General features: G+C 43.4%; 1 protein-coding gene across 6 annotated transcripts in view; it reads left to right on the top strand.

Moving 5' to 3' along the window:
- PIP5K1B (phosphatidylinositol-4-phosphate 5-kinase type 1 beta) overlaps positions 1-18,964 on the top strand; it is a 361,155-nt gene extending 342,191 nt beyond the window's left edge. For all 6 annotated transcript variants that reach the window (XM_016190557.2, XM_060199750.1, XM_060199751.1 and 3 more), the window contains one exon: positions 18,445-18,964. In XM_016190557.2, coding sequence (XP_016046043.1) covers positions 18,445-18,447 — 3 coding nt within the window. In that variant the 3' untranslated portion in view covers positions 18,448-18,964. The remainder of the gene's footprint in view (positions 1-18,444) is intronic.
- The last annotated feature ends 643 nt before the right edge of the window (positions 18,965-19,607 follow it).

The following is a 19,607-nucleotide window of genomic DNA, read 5'->3' as shown; positions in this document are numbered from 1 at the left end:
CTTGCCAGTTCCAAATGGCTGCTTATCTCTGTCCACATATTCTGTTTAGAAGGACACCTACCGGGCATCCCCTTGGCTTGACTGTCTCTGTAGAGAACCCATTTCCAGGGGCCGGGCAGTAGTGCAGTGGGTTAAGTGTACATGGCATAAAGCACAGGGACCAGCTCAAGTACCCTGGTTCAATCCCCCGGCTCCCCACCTACGGGGGGTGGGGGGGGTGGTTGCTTCACAAGTGGTGAAGCAGATCTGCAGGTGTCTGTCTTTTTCTCCCCGTCCTATCCAACAACAACAAAAAGGAAAAAAATAGCCTTCAGGAGCAGTAGATTCATAGTGCAGGCTCCAAGCCCCAGCAATAACCCTTAAGGCAAAAAAAAGAAAGAACTCATCTCCACCGTGCGTGAGGGCCCAGGTTTGAGTTCCCACTCCCCATCATCACGAGTGGTGAAGTAGTGCTGCAGGTCTCTGTCTTCCCTATCAAATAAAAAAATTAAAGGATAGATAGCCTCTAAGAACTGTGAATTCATCATGCAGGCACCAAGCCACCAATGATTATCCTGATGACAGTAAATAGATAAGCCTATCTCCAAATAAGGTGATCTTCAGAGGAGTCAGGGAGGAGAGGTCACACTTCTATCCACAACAACCTCTGTGTGGAGAAAAAGATCTGTAGATGGTGCTGTGAGGAAAGACTCACTGGATGCAGCTTTCCTTCGTGGATGAACCCAGGGCCATGTTGTTTCACCGTGTTTCCCTGGTGTGACAGTGGTCAGAGAGAACCTAGTTGCTCCCCCAGGGTTCTGTGAGATGGTAAGTTAAATAAAGAGACCAACTGGATTTCCAGCAAGACTTTGTAGATCAGGGGTGCCCTCCAGTTTCTCTGGGATGTTTGGGAAACAAATTCATCAGATGGGGCACTGTTAAAAAATACCGCTGCTGCACTAACAGTTTTGAAAATGAGAGGCCAAAGTCCTGAATCTGTCTCAAGAGATATCCAAGATGAGCGCCAGCTTTTTTTTTTCTTGCATCTGCTCTCATCAAGTCATCTCTTGGTGGATTGATTGGTGTGGAACATTTGAAGGTTGGCAGGAAGCCTGGCACTTGATGTGCTGCCAACTCCAGAATCCAGAGAGTATTCTCCAAGAACAGCCACAAAATGGTAGTTCTCATCTGAACTGGACACACACTTCAAGGTGGCCTTACTTTCTGCCTCAAGGTTTTCCGTTAAAAGTCCACTGTGCACCATCTTGAAAAAGTAATTTCACTTCTGAGTCTTACATAAGACTAGATACAAACTGTATATATATAACATGTATACTACTCATCTCTGGCTTTTGGTGATGTGTAGATATTGAACCTGGGACTTCAGAGTCTCAGGCATGTAAGCCTTTTGCATAACTACGATACTTCCTTGGCTCTGAGTCTAAATATTCCTACTGGTAGCAGGAAAATGTGGACCCAGTCTTCCCAAGTCCTTTCCTGCTATAAGAGCCCACAGTGGTGTCATTTCACTCTGCTCACTGGTTCCTGCGCTTTCAGAGGCCATCTCCACATCACCCAACCTGGAAGTCACAAGGCCTTATGACACACCGGTGCTGTCCCAGAGTTGTGTGCATTTGCATACTCTAAAAACTGCTTCAAGAGGGTCTGTCTTCCTAACAGCATGGAACTGGGTGCTGGATGAGCACCCTTTGAAACCCTAACAGGACTTGGTACACCCTCAACTACTGGAATTATCAACAATAGACCAGACTGCTCAGACAATCAGGATGATTCAAGAGCTGCGGCAAGGTTGCTCACCTCTACAAGACCAGCCCTTCACAACAGGGACAGGTACCTCTCTTAGGCCTAACAAAGAGAAATCATACAGAGCCAAGACAAATGAAGAAACTGACTATATTGCAAAGATTGAAAGAATATGATGAGATCAGATAAATGGTACTAGAGGTCCCAGGCTCAATTCCTTGGCATCACCATAAGCTAGGACTCGGCAGTTTTTAAAAAAAAAAAAATGTATTAAATGAACAGCAATAATCTCTCTGACAAAGAATTCAAAGTAGGGCCAGGTGGTGGCACACCTAGTTGAGCACACATGTCATGATGCGCAAGGACCTGGGCTCAAGCCCCCCACCTGCAGGGGGCAAAGCTTTGCGAGTGGTGAAGCAGTGCTGAAGGTGTCTCTTCTCTACCACCCCCTCCCCTCTCGATTTCTGGCTGTCTCTATCCAATAAATAAATCATTTTTTAAAAAAGAACTCAAAATAATGGCCATATAAGATGCTCACCAGCCTCGGGAGTTGGGCAGTAGCGCAGCGGGTTAAGTGCACATGGCACAAAGACCAGCGTAAGGATCCCTGTTCGAGTCCAGCCTGTTCAGGTGGTGAAGCAGGTCTGCAGATGTCGTTTTCTCTTCTCCTCTCTCCGTCCTATCCAACAGCAACATTAATAACAATTAAAAAAAAAAAAAAGATGCTCACCAGCCTCAAGGATAGAGCATAATGAAAGGTTCAACAAAGAGAAAATGAAAGTGCCACAGACAAGTCCCAGTGATACACGATAACAGTGACTGAGTCGAAGACGACAACAAACGGGGGTCCCTGAGAGGCCAGATGGAGGAGGAAACCTGCTGGCACAGATTGGAGAGTGAAGAAATAGGGCAGATTCCTCATCGCCCAATCAAAAAGAACATGAAAATGTTTCAAGTGAAGAAAATTTAAGGAGACTGTGGCGGGGACTAACATTAAGCACAGTAATCACAATACAGGGGTCCCAGAAGGAAAAAGTGGAGTGAGAGGAAAAGTTCCCTAAACTAGGGGAGAAACCAGAGAATTTCATATAAGATGAACTTAAAAAGATCCAACCAAGTCTCACTGTAAATTTTCTCTCTTTTGAGAAAAAGAGGGGCCAGAGCACTGCTCAGTTCTAGCTGATAGTGGTGCTGGGGATTGAACCTGGGACTTCAGAGTTTCAGGGAGGAACATCTCTCGCAGAACACACAATGCTGCCTAGGCTTCTTTTGATTAAAAGTCAAATGTTAAAGAGCAAACAATGTGTTCCATCCAAGGAAGTCCCTCCCCCATTAAAACTGTTACACAGAGAGTCAGGCGGTAGGTAGCACAGTGGGTTAAGCCGCATGTGGCACAAAGCTCAAGGACTGGTTTTAGGATCCCAGTTCTAGCCCCCGGCTCCCCACCTACAAGGGAGTCGCTTCACAGGCAGTGAAGCAGGTTTGCAGGTGTCTGTCTTTCTCTCTCCCCTCTGTCTTCCCCTCTTCATTTCTCTCTGTCCTATCCAACAACAGCAGCAGCAATAACTACAACAATAAAAAAAATAACAAGGAGGGGGTGGGTTATGGGGATTGGGTGTTGGGAATTGTGTGGAGTTGTACCCCTCCTACCTTATGCTTTTGTTCACTAATCCTTTCTTAAATAAAAAATTAAAAAAAAAAAAGGGCAACAAAAGGGAATAAATAAATATTTTTTAAAAATTTTAAAGACATATTTTCCAGCAGAAACTTTGGGATATAGTCAGAGTGCTGAAAAGCAAAATCTTCCATTGAGAATACTTCTCTGTGACAAGATCATTTGGCATTGAAGGAGAGATGAAAGTTTTCTGGATAAGCAAAGCCTAGAAGAGCTCCTCACCACTAAACCGGCCTTTTAAAGAACTATTAAAAGAACTTTATGCTAAAATAACTATCTAAGCAATAATAAGAAAACAAAAGAAATCTCATTGGTAAAGGTAAATACAGTTGACCCTTGAACTGCACAAGTCCACTTACATGTAGATTTTTTTCCATGTACACAGATTCCACATTCATTAACTTAACAATTGGAGATGTCGGGAGTTGGGCGGTAGCGCAGCAGGTTAAGCACAGGTGGTGCAAAAGCACAAGGACCGGCGTAAGGATCCGGGTTCGAGCCCCCGGCTCCTCACCTGCAGGGGAGTCCCTTCACAGGTGGTGAAGCAGGTCTGCAGGTGTCTCTCCTTTATCTCCTCTCTGTCTTCCCCTCCTTTCTCCATTTCTCTCTGTCCTATCCAACAACAGTGACATCAATAATAACTACAACAATAAAATAACAAGGGCAATAAAAGGGAATAAATAAATAAATATTTTTTAAAAAATGGAGATGTCATCTTAAGTTCAAGGATTCAGAACCCACATTATGTAGGCCGGACAATAAGTTACATGTGGGTTTTTAACTGCATAGGGCGTCGGCAGTCCTAACTCCTGAACTATTCATAGGTCAACTGTATACAGTAATGCTAGTAGATTAATCAGTTATAAAACTATATAAAAGTTAAAAGACAAAAGCAGCAAAGTCAACTAAAGTTAGTCAGATGATTACTAACATCTAAATGTGGGGATGATAAAAATGGAGGCTTGTTAAGTGCACACATTATAGTGTGTAAGGACCTGGGTTCAAGCTCTTGGCCCCCACCTACAGGGGGAGAAATTCACTAGCGGTGAAGCAGTACTATAGGTGTCTGTCTCTCTCCCTCTCTGTCCTATAAAAATAAAGTTTAAAAATTTCGTTTTAGAATGACTTGAAAGCTGTAAGCAAGATAAGACCTAAATATGGAGGATGTTATGTGTGAACTTAAAAGAAACAGACTAAAGGAAATTGTGAATCTAGACATAATACTTAGAGGTCAGAAGATGGCACAGTTTATAAGGAATTGTACTCTCAGGGCTGAGTGGTGGCACACCTGGTTAAGCACACATAGTTACTAAGTACAAGGACCCTCAAGAAGATCTGGGTTCCAGCCCCCCACTCCCCACCAGCATGGGAGATGTTTCACAAGCGGTGAAGCAGGTCTGCAGGTTACTGTCTTTCTCCCTCTCAATTTCTCTGTCCTATCCAATAAATGGGAAAGAATGGCTTCTAGGAGGAGTGGATTTATAGTGTCTGCACCAAGGCCCAGCAATAACCATGGGGACAAAAAAATAAAAGGAATTGTACTCTCAAGCATGAAGTCCCAAGTTCAATCCGAGCATCACAGTCGCCAGATGCTCTGAGTTTTCCTCTATTGACATTTATTGGATAGAGACAAGAGAAAGTGAGATGGAAGGGAGAGAGAGAGAGAGACATACCCGCAGTAACTGCTCATGAAGCCTCCCACCCTGTAGATGGGGACCAGGGACTTAAACATGACACTGTGTACCACCACCTAGCCCTATAAATAAATCTTTTAAACATAACACCAAAGAAAGTCAAACCACAACAGTAGCGTACAAGAGAAGAAAAGCACAGAATGTCACTATCAAAAAAAGAAAACAGTTAACAAAACAGCAATAATATGGTTACCATACCTACTGATAACCACTCTATGTGTTATCCTCTTCAAACCAGCTCTCAGTTTTACCTTTTTCCCTCTCCCCCTTGTCTTTTTGGTCCTTTATTTCCTGACTGGCCTTGTTCTTTCCTTGACTTCACTAATTTTAGACTTGCTTTTCTCTCTACTGCCTTTAGGGATAAAGTGCGGCTGAGGGTTTTTGTTTATGTGGTAGGCCTGTGGTGCTATGAGCTTCTCTCAGAACTCCCCTTTTCTGGATCTTACTGATTTTTCAGATAACGCATTACAATGGTCATTTGTCTCAACATTTTTTTAATTTTGGCCCAATGGGCATGTGGCTTAGTCTCACATACGTGTGTGATCTTTCCAGTTTTGTTCATCTTTTAAAGTTTTTTTTATGTATAGTTTGTTTTTTTTTTTTAATCATTGGGGATCAGTGCCTGCACCATGAATCCACTGCTCCTGGAAGCCATTTTTCCCATTTTGTTGCCCTTGTTGTTATTGGATAGGACAGAGAGAAATCAAGAGAGGAGGGGAAGACAGACAGGGGGAGATACAGACACACCTGCAGACCTGTTTCACCATTTGTGAAGCGACACCCCTGCAGGTGGGGAGCCAGGGGCTCCAACTGGGATCCTTATGCCAGTCCTTGTACTTCTTGCCATGTGCACTTAACCTGCTGTGCTACCACCCAGCCCCTTATGTATAGTTTCCAAAAATTATGAGAGCACCACAATGTGGTGCTGGGAATTGAACCTGTAGCTTCTGGTTTGAGGAGGATAACAAATGGCAAGCTCTAGATCCAACAAGGGAAAAAAGAATGGACTCAGGCAAATACAATCAGGAATGGAGAAGTTACAACTGATGCGACAGAAATACATAGAGTTATAAGAGTACTATGAACAACTACAGCAACAAATTAAACAACCTGAAATAATAATAAATCATTAAAATCCAAACACAAATGGTTCAGTACTTGCAAATTAGTGTGATATACCACACACACACACAAAAAAAACTAAATGAAAAATAGAATCAGGTGAAGAGCAGGTGGCACAAAGCACAAGGACTGGTGTAAGGATCCCAGTTCGAACCCCCGGCTCCCCACCTGTAAGGGGAGTCGCTTCACAGGTGGTGAAGCAGGTCTGCAGGTGTCTGTCTATCTCTCCTCCCTTTCTGTCTTCCCCTCCTCTCTCCATTTCTCTCTGTCCTATCCAACAACGATGACATCAATAACAATAACTACAACAGCAGCAAAAGGGAATAAATGAATAAGTATAAAAAAATCAATAAATAAATAAACTAAGAAATTTAACACAAATACCAACTATATTTACTGTTGACTTTAAACCATTAATCCCACAATAAAAAAAAATAAAGGAAATGTTTTTAAAATTATAGTCAACCATGAAAAACTGGAAATTTTATCTATGGTCATGAAAAAAAGGATGCCCACCACCCCTACTTGTATACAACGTAGTATTGAAATCTAGGCAATAGAGAGTCGGGCGGTAGCGCAGCATGTTAAGAACACATGGTGTGAAGCACATGGACCAGCTTAAGGATCCCGGTTCGAGCCCCGGCTCCCCACCTTCGGGTGGGGGGGTCACTTCACAGGCGGTGAAGCAGGTCTGCAGGTGTCTATCCTTCTCTCCCTATCTATCTCTATCTTCCCCTCCTCTCCATTTCTCTCTGTCCTAACAACAACGACAACAAAAAACAAGGGCAACAAAAGGGAAAATAAACTGATTTAAAAAAAAAGAAATCTAGGCAATAAATAAATACACCCAAATCAGAGTGTATACAAAAATACAAGTCAAAATCCCAAGGAATTTTCAGTTCATACCTGTTAAAATGGCTATTCTCCAAAACAAGTGAGGCAGAAATAGTAGAGAAAAGGGAACTCTGATGTGCAATTTGCAAGAGGCCACTGTTAAAAATAATATGGAGATTCCTCAAACAACTTAATAAAACTACAATATTATACAGCAATTCTACTTTGAAGCATTAGCCTCCTCCCCTAAAAATACTTATTCAATATGTACATCACAGCAGTATTTACACGGTCAGTATATGGGAATAACAAAAATGCCCATCTGAAAATGGGTAAGGAAGACAGGAATTTCGTGTATGTATCTATCGCGGAATGCTACTCAGTCATAAAATAATAAAGAAATCTTGCCATTCCATTTGGAACACAGATGGACCTTGAATCTTGCTAAGTTAAATAAAGACAAAAATCACATGATTTAGCTTACAAATAAAATTTAAAAAAATGAGTAAAACAAAAACCCTAGATATAGGGCAGTCTCCACTGCCTAAAAATTTCATGCCTAACACTCCAAAGTCCCAGGTTAAATCTCCTGCACCATCATAAGCCAGAGCAGGCAGGTGGGAAGGAATGAAGGAGGAAGAAAGAGGTATGAGGGTTGGACTAAATGGGCAAAGGTGGCCAAAAGGTAAAAATTGATGACTAAGTCATTGGGTAATGTAAAGTGTGACAAGCAATCAATAATACTGTAGAACAGAGGGCTGGGTGGTAGCACACGAGGTTAAGCGTACATAGTGCAGAGCACAAGGACTGGCACAGGGAGCCCAGTTCAAGCCCCCGGCTCCCCACCTGTAGGTGTGTCGCTTCACAAGCATCTGCAGGTACTTGTCTTTCTCTCCCCCACTCTCAATGTCTATCTTATCCAATAACAATAACAATGGAGAAAAAAAGAAAAAAGGATGGCCTAACAGACTTGAAAATACATTTTATAAAAGTTGCTGAGAGAATAAATCATAAAAATTTAGTGACAGACATTATGATGATCACTTCAGTGTATACAAATATCAAGTTAAGGGGGTCTGGCAGTAGCACAGCGGATTAAGTGCACATGGCATGAAGTGCAAGGACTGGCATAAGGATCTCGGTTCGAGCCCCTGGCTCCCCACCTGCTGGGGGGGGAGGTGCTTCACAATTGGTGAAGCAGGTCTGCAGGTGTCTATCTCTCCTCCCTCTCTGTCTTCCCCTCCTCTCTCAATTTCTCTCTGTCCTATCCAACAACAGCAGCAATGACAACTATAATAATAATGACAACAGCAAGGGCAACAAGATGGGAAAAATAGCCTCCAAGAGCAATGGGTTCATGGTGCAGGCACTGAGCCCCAGCAATTACCCTGGAGGCAAGAAAAAAATATATATCAAGTTATTAGATCGTACATTTAAAAATCAGCATAAATGTTCTGTGTCAATTATACCTTAATCAAAAAAAAAAAAAAAAAGCAGATACTATCACGACTGAGAACTGAGAGCCTGGAGGGTGGTGCATCAGGTTAAGCACACATAGTAGGAAGCACGGGTCAGGTCTGGAGCCCCACGCTCCCCATGTGCAGGGGGTTCACTTCACAAGCGGTGAAGCAGGTCTGCAGGTATGTCTCTGCCTCTCCCTCTCTTTATATATTCTGGTTATTAGCCTTTTGTCTGATGTATGGCATGTAAAGATCTTCTCCCATTCTGTGAGGAGTCTCTTTGTTTGGGTATTGGTTTCTTTTGCTGTGCAGAAGCTTTTTATTTTGATGTAGTCCCATAGGTTCATACTTGCCTTAGTCTTCTTTGTAATTGGATTTGTTTCATTGAAGATGTCTTTAAAATTTATGTGCTAAAGAGTTCTGCCATGTTTCTCTCTATCTTCCCTTTCCCTCTCAATTTCTCTCTGTCCTATCTAAAAAAAATGAAAAATGGCTGTCAGGAGCAGTGGATTCATGTGCTGGCACCAAATCCCAGCAATAACCTGGAGACAAAAAAAAAAACAAAACTAAGAGCCTATGGAATACAGAGACTTAGTGAATTATTTAGTGCTGTTCATTTTAGTCAGTCCAACAGTTGTGCCTTTCATTTCAACTTCACTCTAAAATCCCCTCCAACTACATTCCAGACCTTATCAAACTGTTTTGTGATAACTGTGGTGGTGATTTGGGAGGGTGGGGACACAGAACTGTAGTGGTGGGTGTGCTGTAATCTCACAATCTTATAACCCACTATTAATCACAAATGAAAAATGAGGGGAGGTTATACTGGCTGAATATATTCTAAACAGTAAGCTGAGAGTGTGTGTATCAGCTTCAGAGGTGAAAGGTTGAGGAAATAAAGTAGGTTGGAAAAGCTGGGGAGATGGCACCATCCAGAGCACAACAGATTTTCCTGCCTGAGGCAGCAGAGGTCTCAGGTTCAGTCCCCAGCACCACCATAAAACAGAGCTGAGCAGTGCTCTCATTTAAATTCTTCTCCTTGGGAGTCTGGCGGTAGCATAGCGAGTTAAGCGCACATGGCACAAAGCACAAGGAACGGCGTGAAGATCCCAGTTCAAGCCCCCGGCTCCCCACCTGCAGGGGAGCCGCATCACTAGCGGTAAAGCAGGTCTGCAGGTGTCTTTCTCTCCCTGTCTTCACCTCCTCTCTGTCCTGTCCAACAACGACAACAACAATAATAACTGCAACAACTATAAAAGCAAGAGCAACAAAAAGGAACTAAATATTTAAATTCTCCTTAAAAACATTTTTTTAAGAGTGAAAAAGGAAATCTCGGGGGGAAAAAACTCCTTAGTTTCCTCTGTCCAAGACTTTGAGAAGTGAATTAGAGCTTTAGGAAGCACATCTGGAAATATGTGACTCGGAGGGCCCCCTTAGGGCACCTGACTTCCCCACAGTGCATCCCACGCTTGAAAAAGACTTCTTGTTAGTCAACAGGCTGAGTTACATCGGCTGTTTCCTTTAGCACTCTGTTTTAAATCATGCCATTATTGAGAAAGCCTTGCAGTTTTCAACCACCTAGGCACATGCTTGTGTGGTCTGCAGCACAGATTTCAGCTCTTAAGTGGGGCTGAAAATACATTGTTCTCGATCATACGCAAAGACACACACAGATGGAGCCAACAACACTACAGACTAAGGTCACAGAAATACCTGGAGACTTCTGCTATTCTCGCTGACAGTCACCATGCCTTTTACCTTCAGGTCTCAAATTTACAACCTATTACGGGTTCTCAGATACACTCCCACCCCTCATCATTGCAGATAAATCCATGTGTTTGGGGCCAGGCGGTGGTGTACCTGGTTAAGCACACAAATTACAGTGCACAGGAACCCAGGTTCAAGCCTCTGGTCCCCCCCTGTAGGGGAAACTTCATGAGTGGTGAAGCAGGGCTACAGGTGTCTGTCTTCCCCTCTCTATCTCCCTCTCCCCCTCTCAATTCATCCAGTAATAAATAAATAAAATATTTTTAAAATAAATCGATGTGTTCCTCCCACAGCAGTTGATGACAGCTGAAATGTCACTCTGCCATCCCATCTTTGAGCTCTTGACTAGATTTTCTCACAAAGCACAAGCTCCCACATCTGTTTCTAAAGTCATGGGGTCAGGAAGAGGTCAAAGGTCAGTTCAGCACAAAAGTTGCTGATCTTTCTGACAGTAATACCAGAAAGAGTTGATCTCTGAACTGGGGAGAGACATCTGTATTGTCACCTTTTGAAGGTGAACGCAAGCTATAAGTTTCTTCATAGGTTAGATTCCTGATGCTTTTGTCTCTTCACTGGTGGCCAATCTAGGATGTTCAGATTATATTTCTGAAGAAAGGAAAATGATACCATATTCTATATAGCAGAGGAGATAATGACATTGCTGTCTAACTTCTCACTGTGGCCATGTTCACAGACCCCACAGGACATGAAAAACCTGCCAAGCAATCTTATTTTATTAGGGCTATAAGTCAGTATAAAATAGACACTCAAATGTAACCAATTGTGTCATCCAAGATCTAGAGCTGGTAGTTCTAACCCAACTTCTTATACCCTAGGATAAAAGTCGTATTTATAGAAGTTTATAGATCCTTCTACACAAATAAAGGAAAAAGAAAAAGGAACTTGGTAAATATAAAGAACTTTGGACCAGAACTAGGAAATGACCCACTTTTAATACTAAGGAGAATATTTATAGGATTTATTTTTGCCACCAGGCTGATCCCTGGGGCTGGGTGCCTGCATAATGAAACCACTGCTCCTGGCAGCCTTTTCTTTCTGACAGAGACAGAAATTGAAAGGGAAAGGGGGGGATAGTGAGGGCGAGAGAAAGAGGGACACCTATAGCCCAGGTTCACTGCTTGTGAAGCTTGCACTTGGTGATATGTGTGTGACACTAGTGCACCACTACCCAGCCCCTATTTGATTATATGTGACATAAGTTATTAAACTAGGAGCCTCAGGCATGCAAGTCCTGTGCTCTGCCAGTTGAGAGAGTCTTTAGACACCCTATTTGCTTTATTTTTTTCTGTTAAATTATACATTTAAACAGTTTTATGAGAAACACCAAAATACTAAATTTTTTCAGATAGCTTCTGTGCATAATCACCACAGTATTAGTTTCCTCTACTAGTAGACTTTGATATGTACTAGTAGGTTATCTGTGGAGGGAAGGGTATTAAAATACTCAAAAAATTTTTCTGTGGAAAATGGTAATAGTCAGATACATAGCATAATGATTATGCAAAGAGACTCTCATACCTAAGGCTTCAAAGTCCCAGGTTCAATCCCCTACACCACCATAAGCCAGAGCTGAGCAGTGCTCTGGTAAAAGAAGAAGAAGATAGTAATAGTGTTTCCAGAAAAACAACCTATCAATACATGATCAGACCAGAAAAGAATGTTCTGTTTTCAGATGGGGGGGAGCTGTATATTAATTTGGTAGTATGCATTTTAAAACAGTATTTAATAGACTCTTTGGTTTGAAAAGAAACCCTAACCTTGTGGCTGATTAGAACCTGATTAATTACCTTGTGGCCACAGCCACCCAAAACCTCTCAGCTGACCACCCCATGTTGAGTACCCTCTCTAGTGCCAGTGCTAAGACACAGTTGTCTGACTCAGCTCAAACCAGTGACCAGCCCACCTCAGCCTGAGTGACAAGCATTGTCCTAGTTTGGTAATCACTTTTTTTTTATTCCTGCCAGGATTATCACACATGGCACAATTTCACTATTCCCAGAAGACTTTTGGGGTGGGGAGGGAAGGGGTGCTCCAACACTCATGAAGCTTCCCCCATGCAGATGTTGCCACATGGCAGTGAGGCTTGAACCTGGATGGCACACATGGTGAAGTGTGTGCCCTGCCAGCTCTACACATTCACTTCTTGACCCTGGTTAGCAAACACTTTCAGGTCAAAACAAACTAACATTTGTCCCAACTCTGGTCTTGTAGACATTTAGTCTTATCCCCAGGGTTTCAACATTTGGCAGATTTTTACCACTACACTCACTTCATACAGTTTTGATACTCTAAAGCCCATCCCTCAAAAAAAAAAAAAAAAAAGAATCACAGCCATCTGTGCCACTTACTGTTGAGGACACTGTCATACTTCAGGAACCCTGAGGCTGAGTTAGTATCAAACCTCTCGCTTCTCCTTCCTGAGCTTTCACTCAGCCATCATGTTCCATCTCCACATTTCCTTCTCTTTTTTTATTTATTTACTTTCCCTTTTGCTGCCCTTGTTTTTTTTATTGTTGTTGTAGTTACTATTGTTGTCATTGTTGTTTGATAGGACAAAAATGGAGACAGATGGGGAAGACAGAGAGGGGGAGAGAAAGACAGACACCTGCAGACCTGCTTCACCGCCTGTGAAGCGACTCCCCTGCAGGTGGGGAGCCGGGGGCTCAAACTGGGATCGCTTAGCGCCACCTGCACTTAACCTGCTCTGCTACCGCCTGACTCCCCACATTTCCATTTCTAATTGAAAATTTAAAAAAAAAAAAAATTTTTAAACCAGTTTTGAGACCAGCTAGTGGCGCTCATCCAGAAGAGTGTACATGTTAACCCTGCCCAAGGACCCAGGTTCAGACCTCCAGACCTCACCTGCACAGGGTCATGATTGGTGAGCAGTGCTGCAGGTATCTCTTCTCTCTCTCCTATTTCTCCATGCTTCTTACGCTCTATCCAAAAAAGAGAGATGAAATAAAGAAAAACTGGCCATCAGGAACAGCAGCGTCATGCAGGCACCAAGTCCCAGTAATAAGCCTGGTAAACAAAAAAAAAGGAAGAAGAAGAAGAAAAAGAAGAAGAAGAAGAGGAGAAGGAGGAGGAGGAGGAAGGGAGGGAGGGAGGGGAGGAGGAGGGAGGGAGGGAGGGGGGAGGAGGAGAAAAAAGAGGAAGGAGGAGGAGGAAAGAGAAAGAGGAGGAAAGAGAGGAAAGAGAAAGAGGAGGAAAAAAAGGAAGGAGGAGGAAAGAGAGGAAAGAGAAAGAGGAGGAAAAAGAGGAAGGAGGAGGAGGAAAGAGAAAGAGGAGGAAAGAGAGGAAAGAGAAAGAGGAGGAAAGAGAAAGAAGAGGAAAGAGAGGAGGAAAGAGAAAGAGGAGGAGGAAGAAAGAGGAAAGAGAAAGAGGAGGAAAGAGAAAGAGGAGGAGGAAGAAAGAGGAAAGAGAAAGAGAGGAGGAAAGAGAAAGAGGAGGAGGGAGAAAGAGGAGGAAAGAGAAAGAGGAGGAGGAAGAAAGAGGAAAGAGAAAGAGGAGGAGGAAGAAAGAGAAAGAGGAGGAAAGAGAAAGAGGAGGAGGAAGAAAGAGAAAGAGGAGGAAAGAGAAAGAGGAGGAGGAAGAAAGAGGAAAGAGAAAGAGGAGGAGGAAGGAGGAAAAAGAGGAGGAAAGAGAGGAGGAGGAAGAAAGAGGAAAGAGGAGGGAGGGGGAGGAAAAAGAGGAGGAGGAAGAAAGAGGAGGGAGGAGGAGGAAAGAGGAGGGAGGAGGAAGAAAGAGGAGGGAGGAGGAAGAAAGAGGAGGGAGGAGGAGGAAAGAGGAGGAAAAAGAGGAGGAAAAAGAGGAGGAGGAAGAAAGAGGAGGAGGAAGAATGGAGGAAGGAGGAGGAAGAAAGAGGAAGAAAGAGGAGGAAGGAGGAGGAAGAAAGAGGAGGAGGAAAGAGGAGGAAGAGGAAAGAGGAGGAGGAGGAAAGAGGAGGAAGAAGAAAGAGGAAAGAGGAGGAAGAAAGAGGAGGAAAGAGGAGGAAGAAGAAAGAGGAAAGAGGAGGAAGAAGAAAGAGGAAAGAAGAGGAAAGAGGAGGAGGAAGAAAGAGGAAAGAGGAGGAGGAGGAAAGAGGAGGAAGGAGGAGGAGGAAGAAAGAGGAAAGAGGAGGAAGGAGGAAGAAAGAGGAGGAAAGAGGAAGAAAGAGGAGGAAGAAAGAGGAGGAGGAAAGAGGAAGAAAGAGGAGGAAGAAGAAAGAGGAAAGAGGAGGAGGAAGAAAGAGGAGGAGGAGGAAGAAGAAAGAGGAAAGAAGAGGAAAGAGGAGGAGGAGGAAAGAGGAAAGAGGAGGAAGGAGGAGGAGGAAGAAAGAGGAAAGAGGAGGAGGAGGAAAGAGGAAGAGGAGGAAGAAAGAGGAAAGAGGAGGAGGAAGAAAGAGGAAAAAGGAGGAGGAAGAAAGAGGAAAGAGGAGGAGGAAGAAAGAGGAAAGAGGAAGAAAGAGGAGGAGGAAGAAAGTGGAAAGAGGAGAAAAGAGGAAGAAAGAGGAGGAGGAAGAAAGAGGAAAGAGGAAGAAAGAGGAAAGAGGAAGAAAGAGGAAAGAGGAGGAAGAAAGAGGAAAGAGGAGGAGGAAGAAAGAAGAAGAAGAAGAAAAAAAAAAAAAGACAGGTCTTCAGCCCCATCTATGATGTCCTGGACTCACAACCCCTCACTGGTGAATCTTCTTAGGCCTGGTGCAGTCTGTTCAATAACCCTCTCAGAGTTGGGCACAGAGCCCCAATTGTGATCTATAGGGGCCTTTTAAGAAAGGACTTGGGTCTAATTAGTAGGCTCTTATTTGATGCAAGGTCTCACTGACTGATGTCACAGAGGAAGGGATTGGCATTAGTAGTTGGATCCCAGTTGCCCAGTTTCCCGTGACACTCCATTAAACACTCTTCTGAAAACGAATTATTCCTGAGCAGCAGTTTGAAGATGTACATTTAAGCAGACCAGTCCATCCATCAAGACGGGTAAGAGGAGACAGCCGGGGCCGGGCGGTAGCACAGCAAGTTAAGCGCACATGGTGCAAGGCACAAGGACCAGCATAAGGGTACCAGTTCGAGCCCCTGGCTCCCCACCTGCGGGGGGGTGGGGGGTGGCTTCAGAGGTGGTGAAGCAGGTCTGTAAGTGTCTTTCTCTCCCCCCCATCTTCCTCTCCTATCTCCATTTCTGTCTTATCTAACAACGACAGTATCAATAACAACAACAATAATAACTACAATAACAATAAAAAATCAATAAGGGCAACAAAAGGGAAAATAAATGCATATTTTTAATTTTTGTAAATAACTAAACCTTATTAAAAAAAAAGATTACAACTCACAGCTCATATTGTATGATGAAATGTTCGTTTAATATTTAAAATGCTTTTTAACAGATTCTTTGCTAATAATTGCATTTGCCAGGGGTTGTGCTAAGTGATATGCATATGATTTCCCTATGGCATGCAGGTGTATGTATGTATAAATACACACACATTGTACGTTTGCATAGAAAAGTTTGTCTCTTGTAGCTACTCTATAAGTTGAGGTATACTGCTTTTTTTTTTGTCCCCAATTATTGCTGGGGCTTGGTGCCAGTACTACAAGTCCACCACTCCCAGTGGATTTTTCCTTTTTTTTTTTTTTAATAGGACAGATAAAATTGAGTGGGATGGGGAAGAGAGAAAAAGAGAGATCTGCAAACCTGCTTCACCACTTGTGAAATGTCCCCCTGCAGGGAGTGAGGTCTTGAGCCCTATTGCTCCGGTTTTACAGATGAAACCAAGTGCCATGAAGGTGAAGTAACTACACACTCTCCTGCAGCTGTAATGGTTAGGGGAGTACTAGGCATAATGTGTCTCAAGAGCCTGTGAGCCTAATCCTGCTTTCCCAGGTCTGACCTTCTTCTTCTAGCTTTTGCCCTTCTTCCGTAGCCAGTCAACAGCGTCAGGTTGAGCCTGATGTAAAGTTTCGAGACCTCCTTTGAATCTGGAGAGGTGGCAGTCGTTGACTATGTGGGTCATAGTCTGTCTGTAGCCGCAGGGGCAGTTCGGGTCGTCTCTGGCTCCCCAGCGATGGAACATAGCGGCACACCAGCCATGGCCTGCCTGTTCGATAGCGATTGAGGAGGGCCCAATCATAACATGCTAGGTCAAAGCCAGGTTGATGCTCGCAGGGGTCTGTGATGAGGTGTTTGTTCTTTACCTCAGCTGACTGCCAACTCTGTTTCCAAGAGTCTGGAACAGAGAAGTTCAGTGTAGGCATAGGGGACCAGATTGGGTTACGAGACGTCAAGCGTTGGACAGGGTGGGCGAAGATATCCACGTATATTGGCAGGTCCGGTCGAGCGTAGACGTGGGAAATGAACTTAGATGATGCCGCATCCCGACGAATATCTGGCGGGGCGATGTTGCTATGAACTGGCAGCCAAGAGAGGAGCTTCATGAGAAGTAAAGCAAGACTGCAGGTGTCTCTCTTTCTCTCTCCCTCCTTTCCTCCCTCCCTGCCTCTCTCCTCTCAATTTCTCCCTGTCCTAGTTAATAAAAATAGAAGGGGACCTAGTGGGGGTTGTATTGTTATATAGGAAACTGGGGAATGTTATGCATGTACAAACTATTGTACTTACTGTTGAATGTAAAACATTAATTCCCCAATAAAAAAAAAAGTGAAAAAAAATAGAAGGGGGAAGGGGAGGAAAAAATGGCTGCCAGGCACAGTGGATTCATAGTGCCAGCACTGAGCCCCAGCAATAACCCTGCTGTCAAAAAAAAAAAAAAAAAGAAAGACAGAAAAGAAAAGGAAAAAAAATATCTATGCAGGAAGCTGAGGTTTGTGCCTCTGCAAAACTGGCCTGGCATGGTGGAGAGAGTGGAGCTAGTTTACAAAGCCTTATGAAATTTTCTTTAAAAATGTTGATAATTTGGTAAAAATAAGTTAGTGGGAATCTACGCTCGACCGGACCTAGTACAGCTGTCACAGGCTGAACTTTTTCTGAATGTAAATGGACACTATCTTAGGCTAAATATTTGCTAGGTAAGCAGGGAAATAGCTCAGCTGATAGGATGCAGTCTGGTATGCCTGAGGACCTCAGTGAAAATCCCAGTGCCCTATGTGCCAAAGCGATGCTCTGGCTTCTTTCTCTTTCACTCTCTTATAAATTAAATAGGAAAATACTTAAAGGGGAAAAAGAGAAGGAAAAAAAAAACTGGGGGCTGGGCGGTGGCACACCAGGCTGAGCGCACATGGCTCAAAGTGCAAGGACTGGAGTGAGGATCTCGGTTTGAACCCCTAGCTCCCCACCTGCTGGGGGTCGCTCCACAAGCGGTCTTCCTCTCCTCCCACCCCCGTCTTCCCTCCTCTCTCGATTTCTGTGTCCTATCCAGCAAAAACAATAACAACAAAATGGGGGGAAAATGTTTTCTGGGCTTATTTTACTCTCTAGTCACAGGGAAAGTACTTGAAAAGGAACAAAGCAGAACCAGGCAATGGTACACTCAAGGGCCTTTGTTAAAGCCCCTGGTCCTCACCTGCAGGGTGTGGAGCCATGCTGCAGGTGTCTCTCTCTCCCTCTCTGTCCTCATCCTTCACTTATTCTCCATATCAAAACAAACAATGAACACAGAGTAGACTAAGGAGAGAGCATAGTCTTTATGCAGAAAGCACTTAATACCTGTGGTACCAAAGGTTACAGGGTCAAAGCCCAGTATCACCAGAAGCCAAAGCATAGCAGAGCTCTAGAGAAAAAGAAGGGGAAAAAAAAATCATGTATGGATTCTTGTACATGTTCACATAGTTCATGTTGACACAGCTGTGATGAGAAAGAACAAGGTGCTGAGGACCAGTGCACATGGGGGGAGTATGTCTTAGCCCACCTGGCTCCCTTTAAGTCCCTAGCGCAATGCTGTGATGTAGAAGGGGCTTCATCAGCCCTGATAAAATAATAAGGCACAAATGCACCAGAGAAACATCTGCTTTGCCAACCACTGCAGAACCCCACCACCACCACACACACACACCCCAAGAAACCTAATGTACCTCTACTTTTCCCTGCTGGTGTCTCAGGGGAAAAAATAATAAGCTTGTATTCTGCTCACAAGGAACAATTATACATAGATGCCAAAACTATAGTCTTACAGCTTTTTTTTTCTTCCCCCTTCTAGTAAGTGAAACAGTAACCACCTGAGCAGATGGGAGTGGCATGAACACACCACTGACTGAGAGAAATTTCTCCAGGCCAGAATCATCTATGGGAACTTGGTGGAGTCTCACTGCACCCAGAGTCATAATCAGCTCAACTCGGGAGTCTGCAAGATGTCAGGGGAGCCTTGGACCACATGAGCCCAATCAGCAGATGTGATGTGAGAAAGACCACACTCGCCTGTCATTTGCTGTTGCTTGCTGAACTGTGAAGACCTGCATGAACTGTATTTAAACTGCTTCCGGTCCCACTGCCAGTCCTCCGTCTTGGGACTCGGAAGTGCTCTTTTCCTATTGACACTTGCATTATTTCATTTTGCATGCATCCAGTAATTCTACAGGAATACCATACACAATCTGCTTCTCTATTTTTTTAAAAATCCATCCATGCAAAATGGTCAAATAAAGTATAAATTGCACTCTTTTTTGCAAAATTACAATCATAGCCCATGTCATTAAAAGTTTAAATTGGTTCCATATAAAGATCAATGTAATAGGTCTGCATATACTTTATAGAAAACTAGCTTCTATAAAGATGTTTTCACTGTTTACTAGTGAAAGGAGAAAAGCAAAGCTATTTATACAAGGCCTTATGTTGTGTACATACATTGTCTTTGAAATATCTGTGATTTAGTTTATTGCTTGTAAAAGAGAAATTATATAATTTATTTAGTAAATACTACTGTAAACTATAGTTTTATTCAGAGAAATAAAATATTTTGTTCTCAATTGTGGTATGTTGCAAGTGGCTTAAGATCTTTTTTTTAAAATATTTATTTATTCCCTTTTGTTGCCCCTGTTTTTACTGTTGTAGTTATAGTTGTTATTGTTATTGATGTCGTCGTTGTTGGATAGGACAGAGAGAAATGGAGAGAGGAGGGGAAGACAGAGGGGGGAGAGAAAGATAGACACCTGCAGACCTGCTTCACCACCTGTGAAGCGACTCCCCTGCAGGTGGGGAGCCGGGGGCTTGAACCAGGATCCTTACGCCGGTCCTTGTGCTTTGCGCCACATGCGCTTAACCCACTGCGCTACTGCCCGACTCCCTGTGGCTTAAGATCTTTATATTTCTCTTATTAATCAGAGGGAAATAAGCTAGATACCTCTCAGTTTTACAAGCTAAATA

The sequence above is a fragment of the Erinaceus europaeus genome, chromosome 10 (assembly GCF_950295315.1).
Source record: "Erinaceus europaeus chromosome 10, mEriEur2.1, whole genome shotgun sequence".
NCBI lineage: Eukaryota > Metazoa > Chordata > Mammalia > Eulipotyphla > Erinaceidae > Erinaceus > Erinaceus europaeus.
The sequence above is the reverse complement of the archived record's forward strand: the minus strand, read 5'-3'. Positions and strand labels throughout refer to the sequence as shown.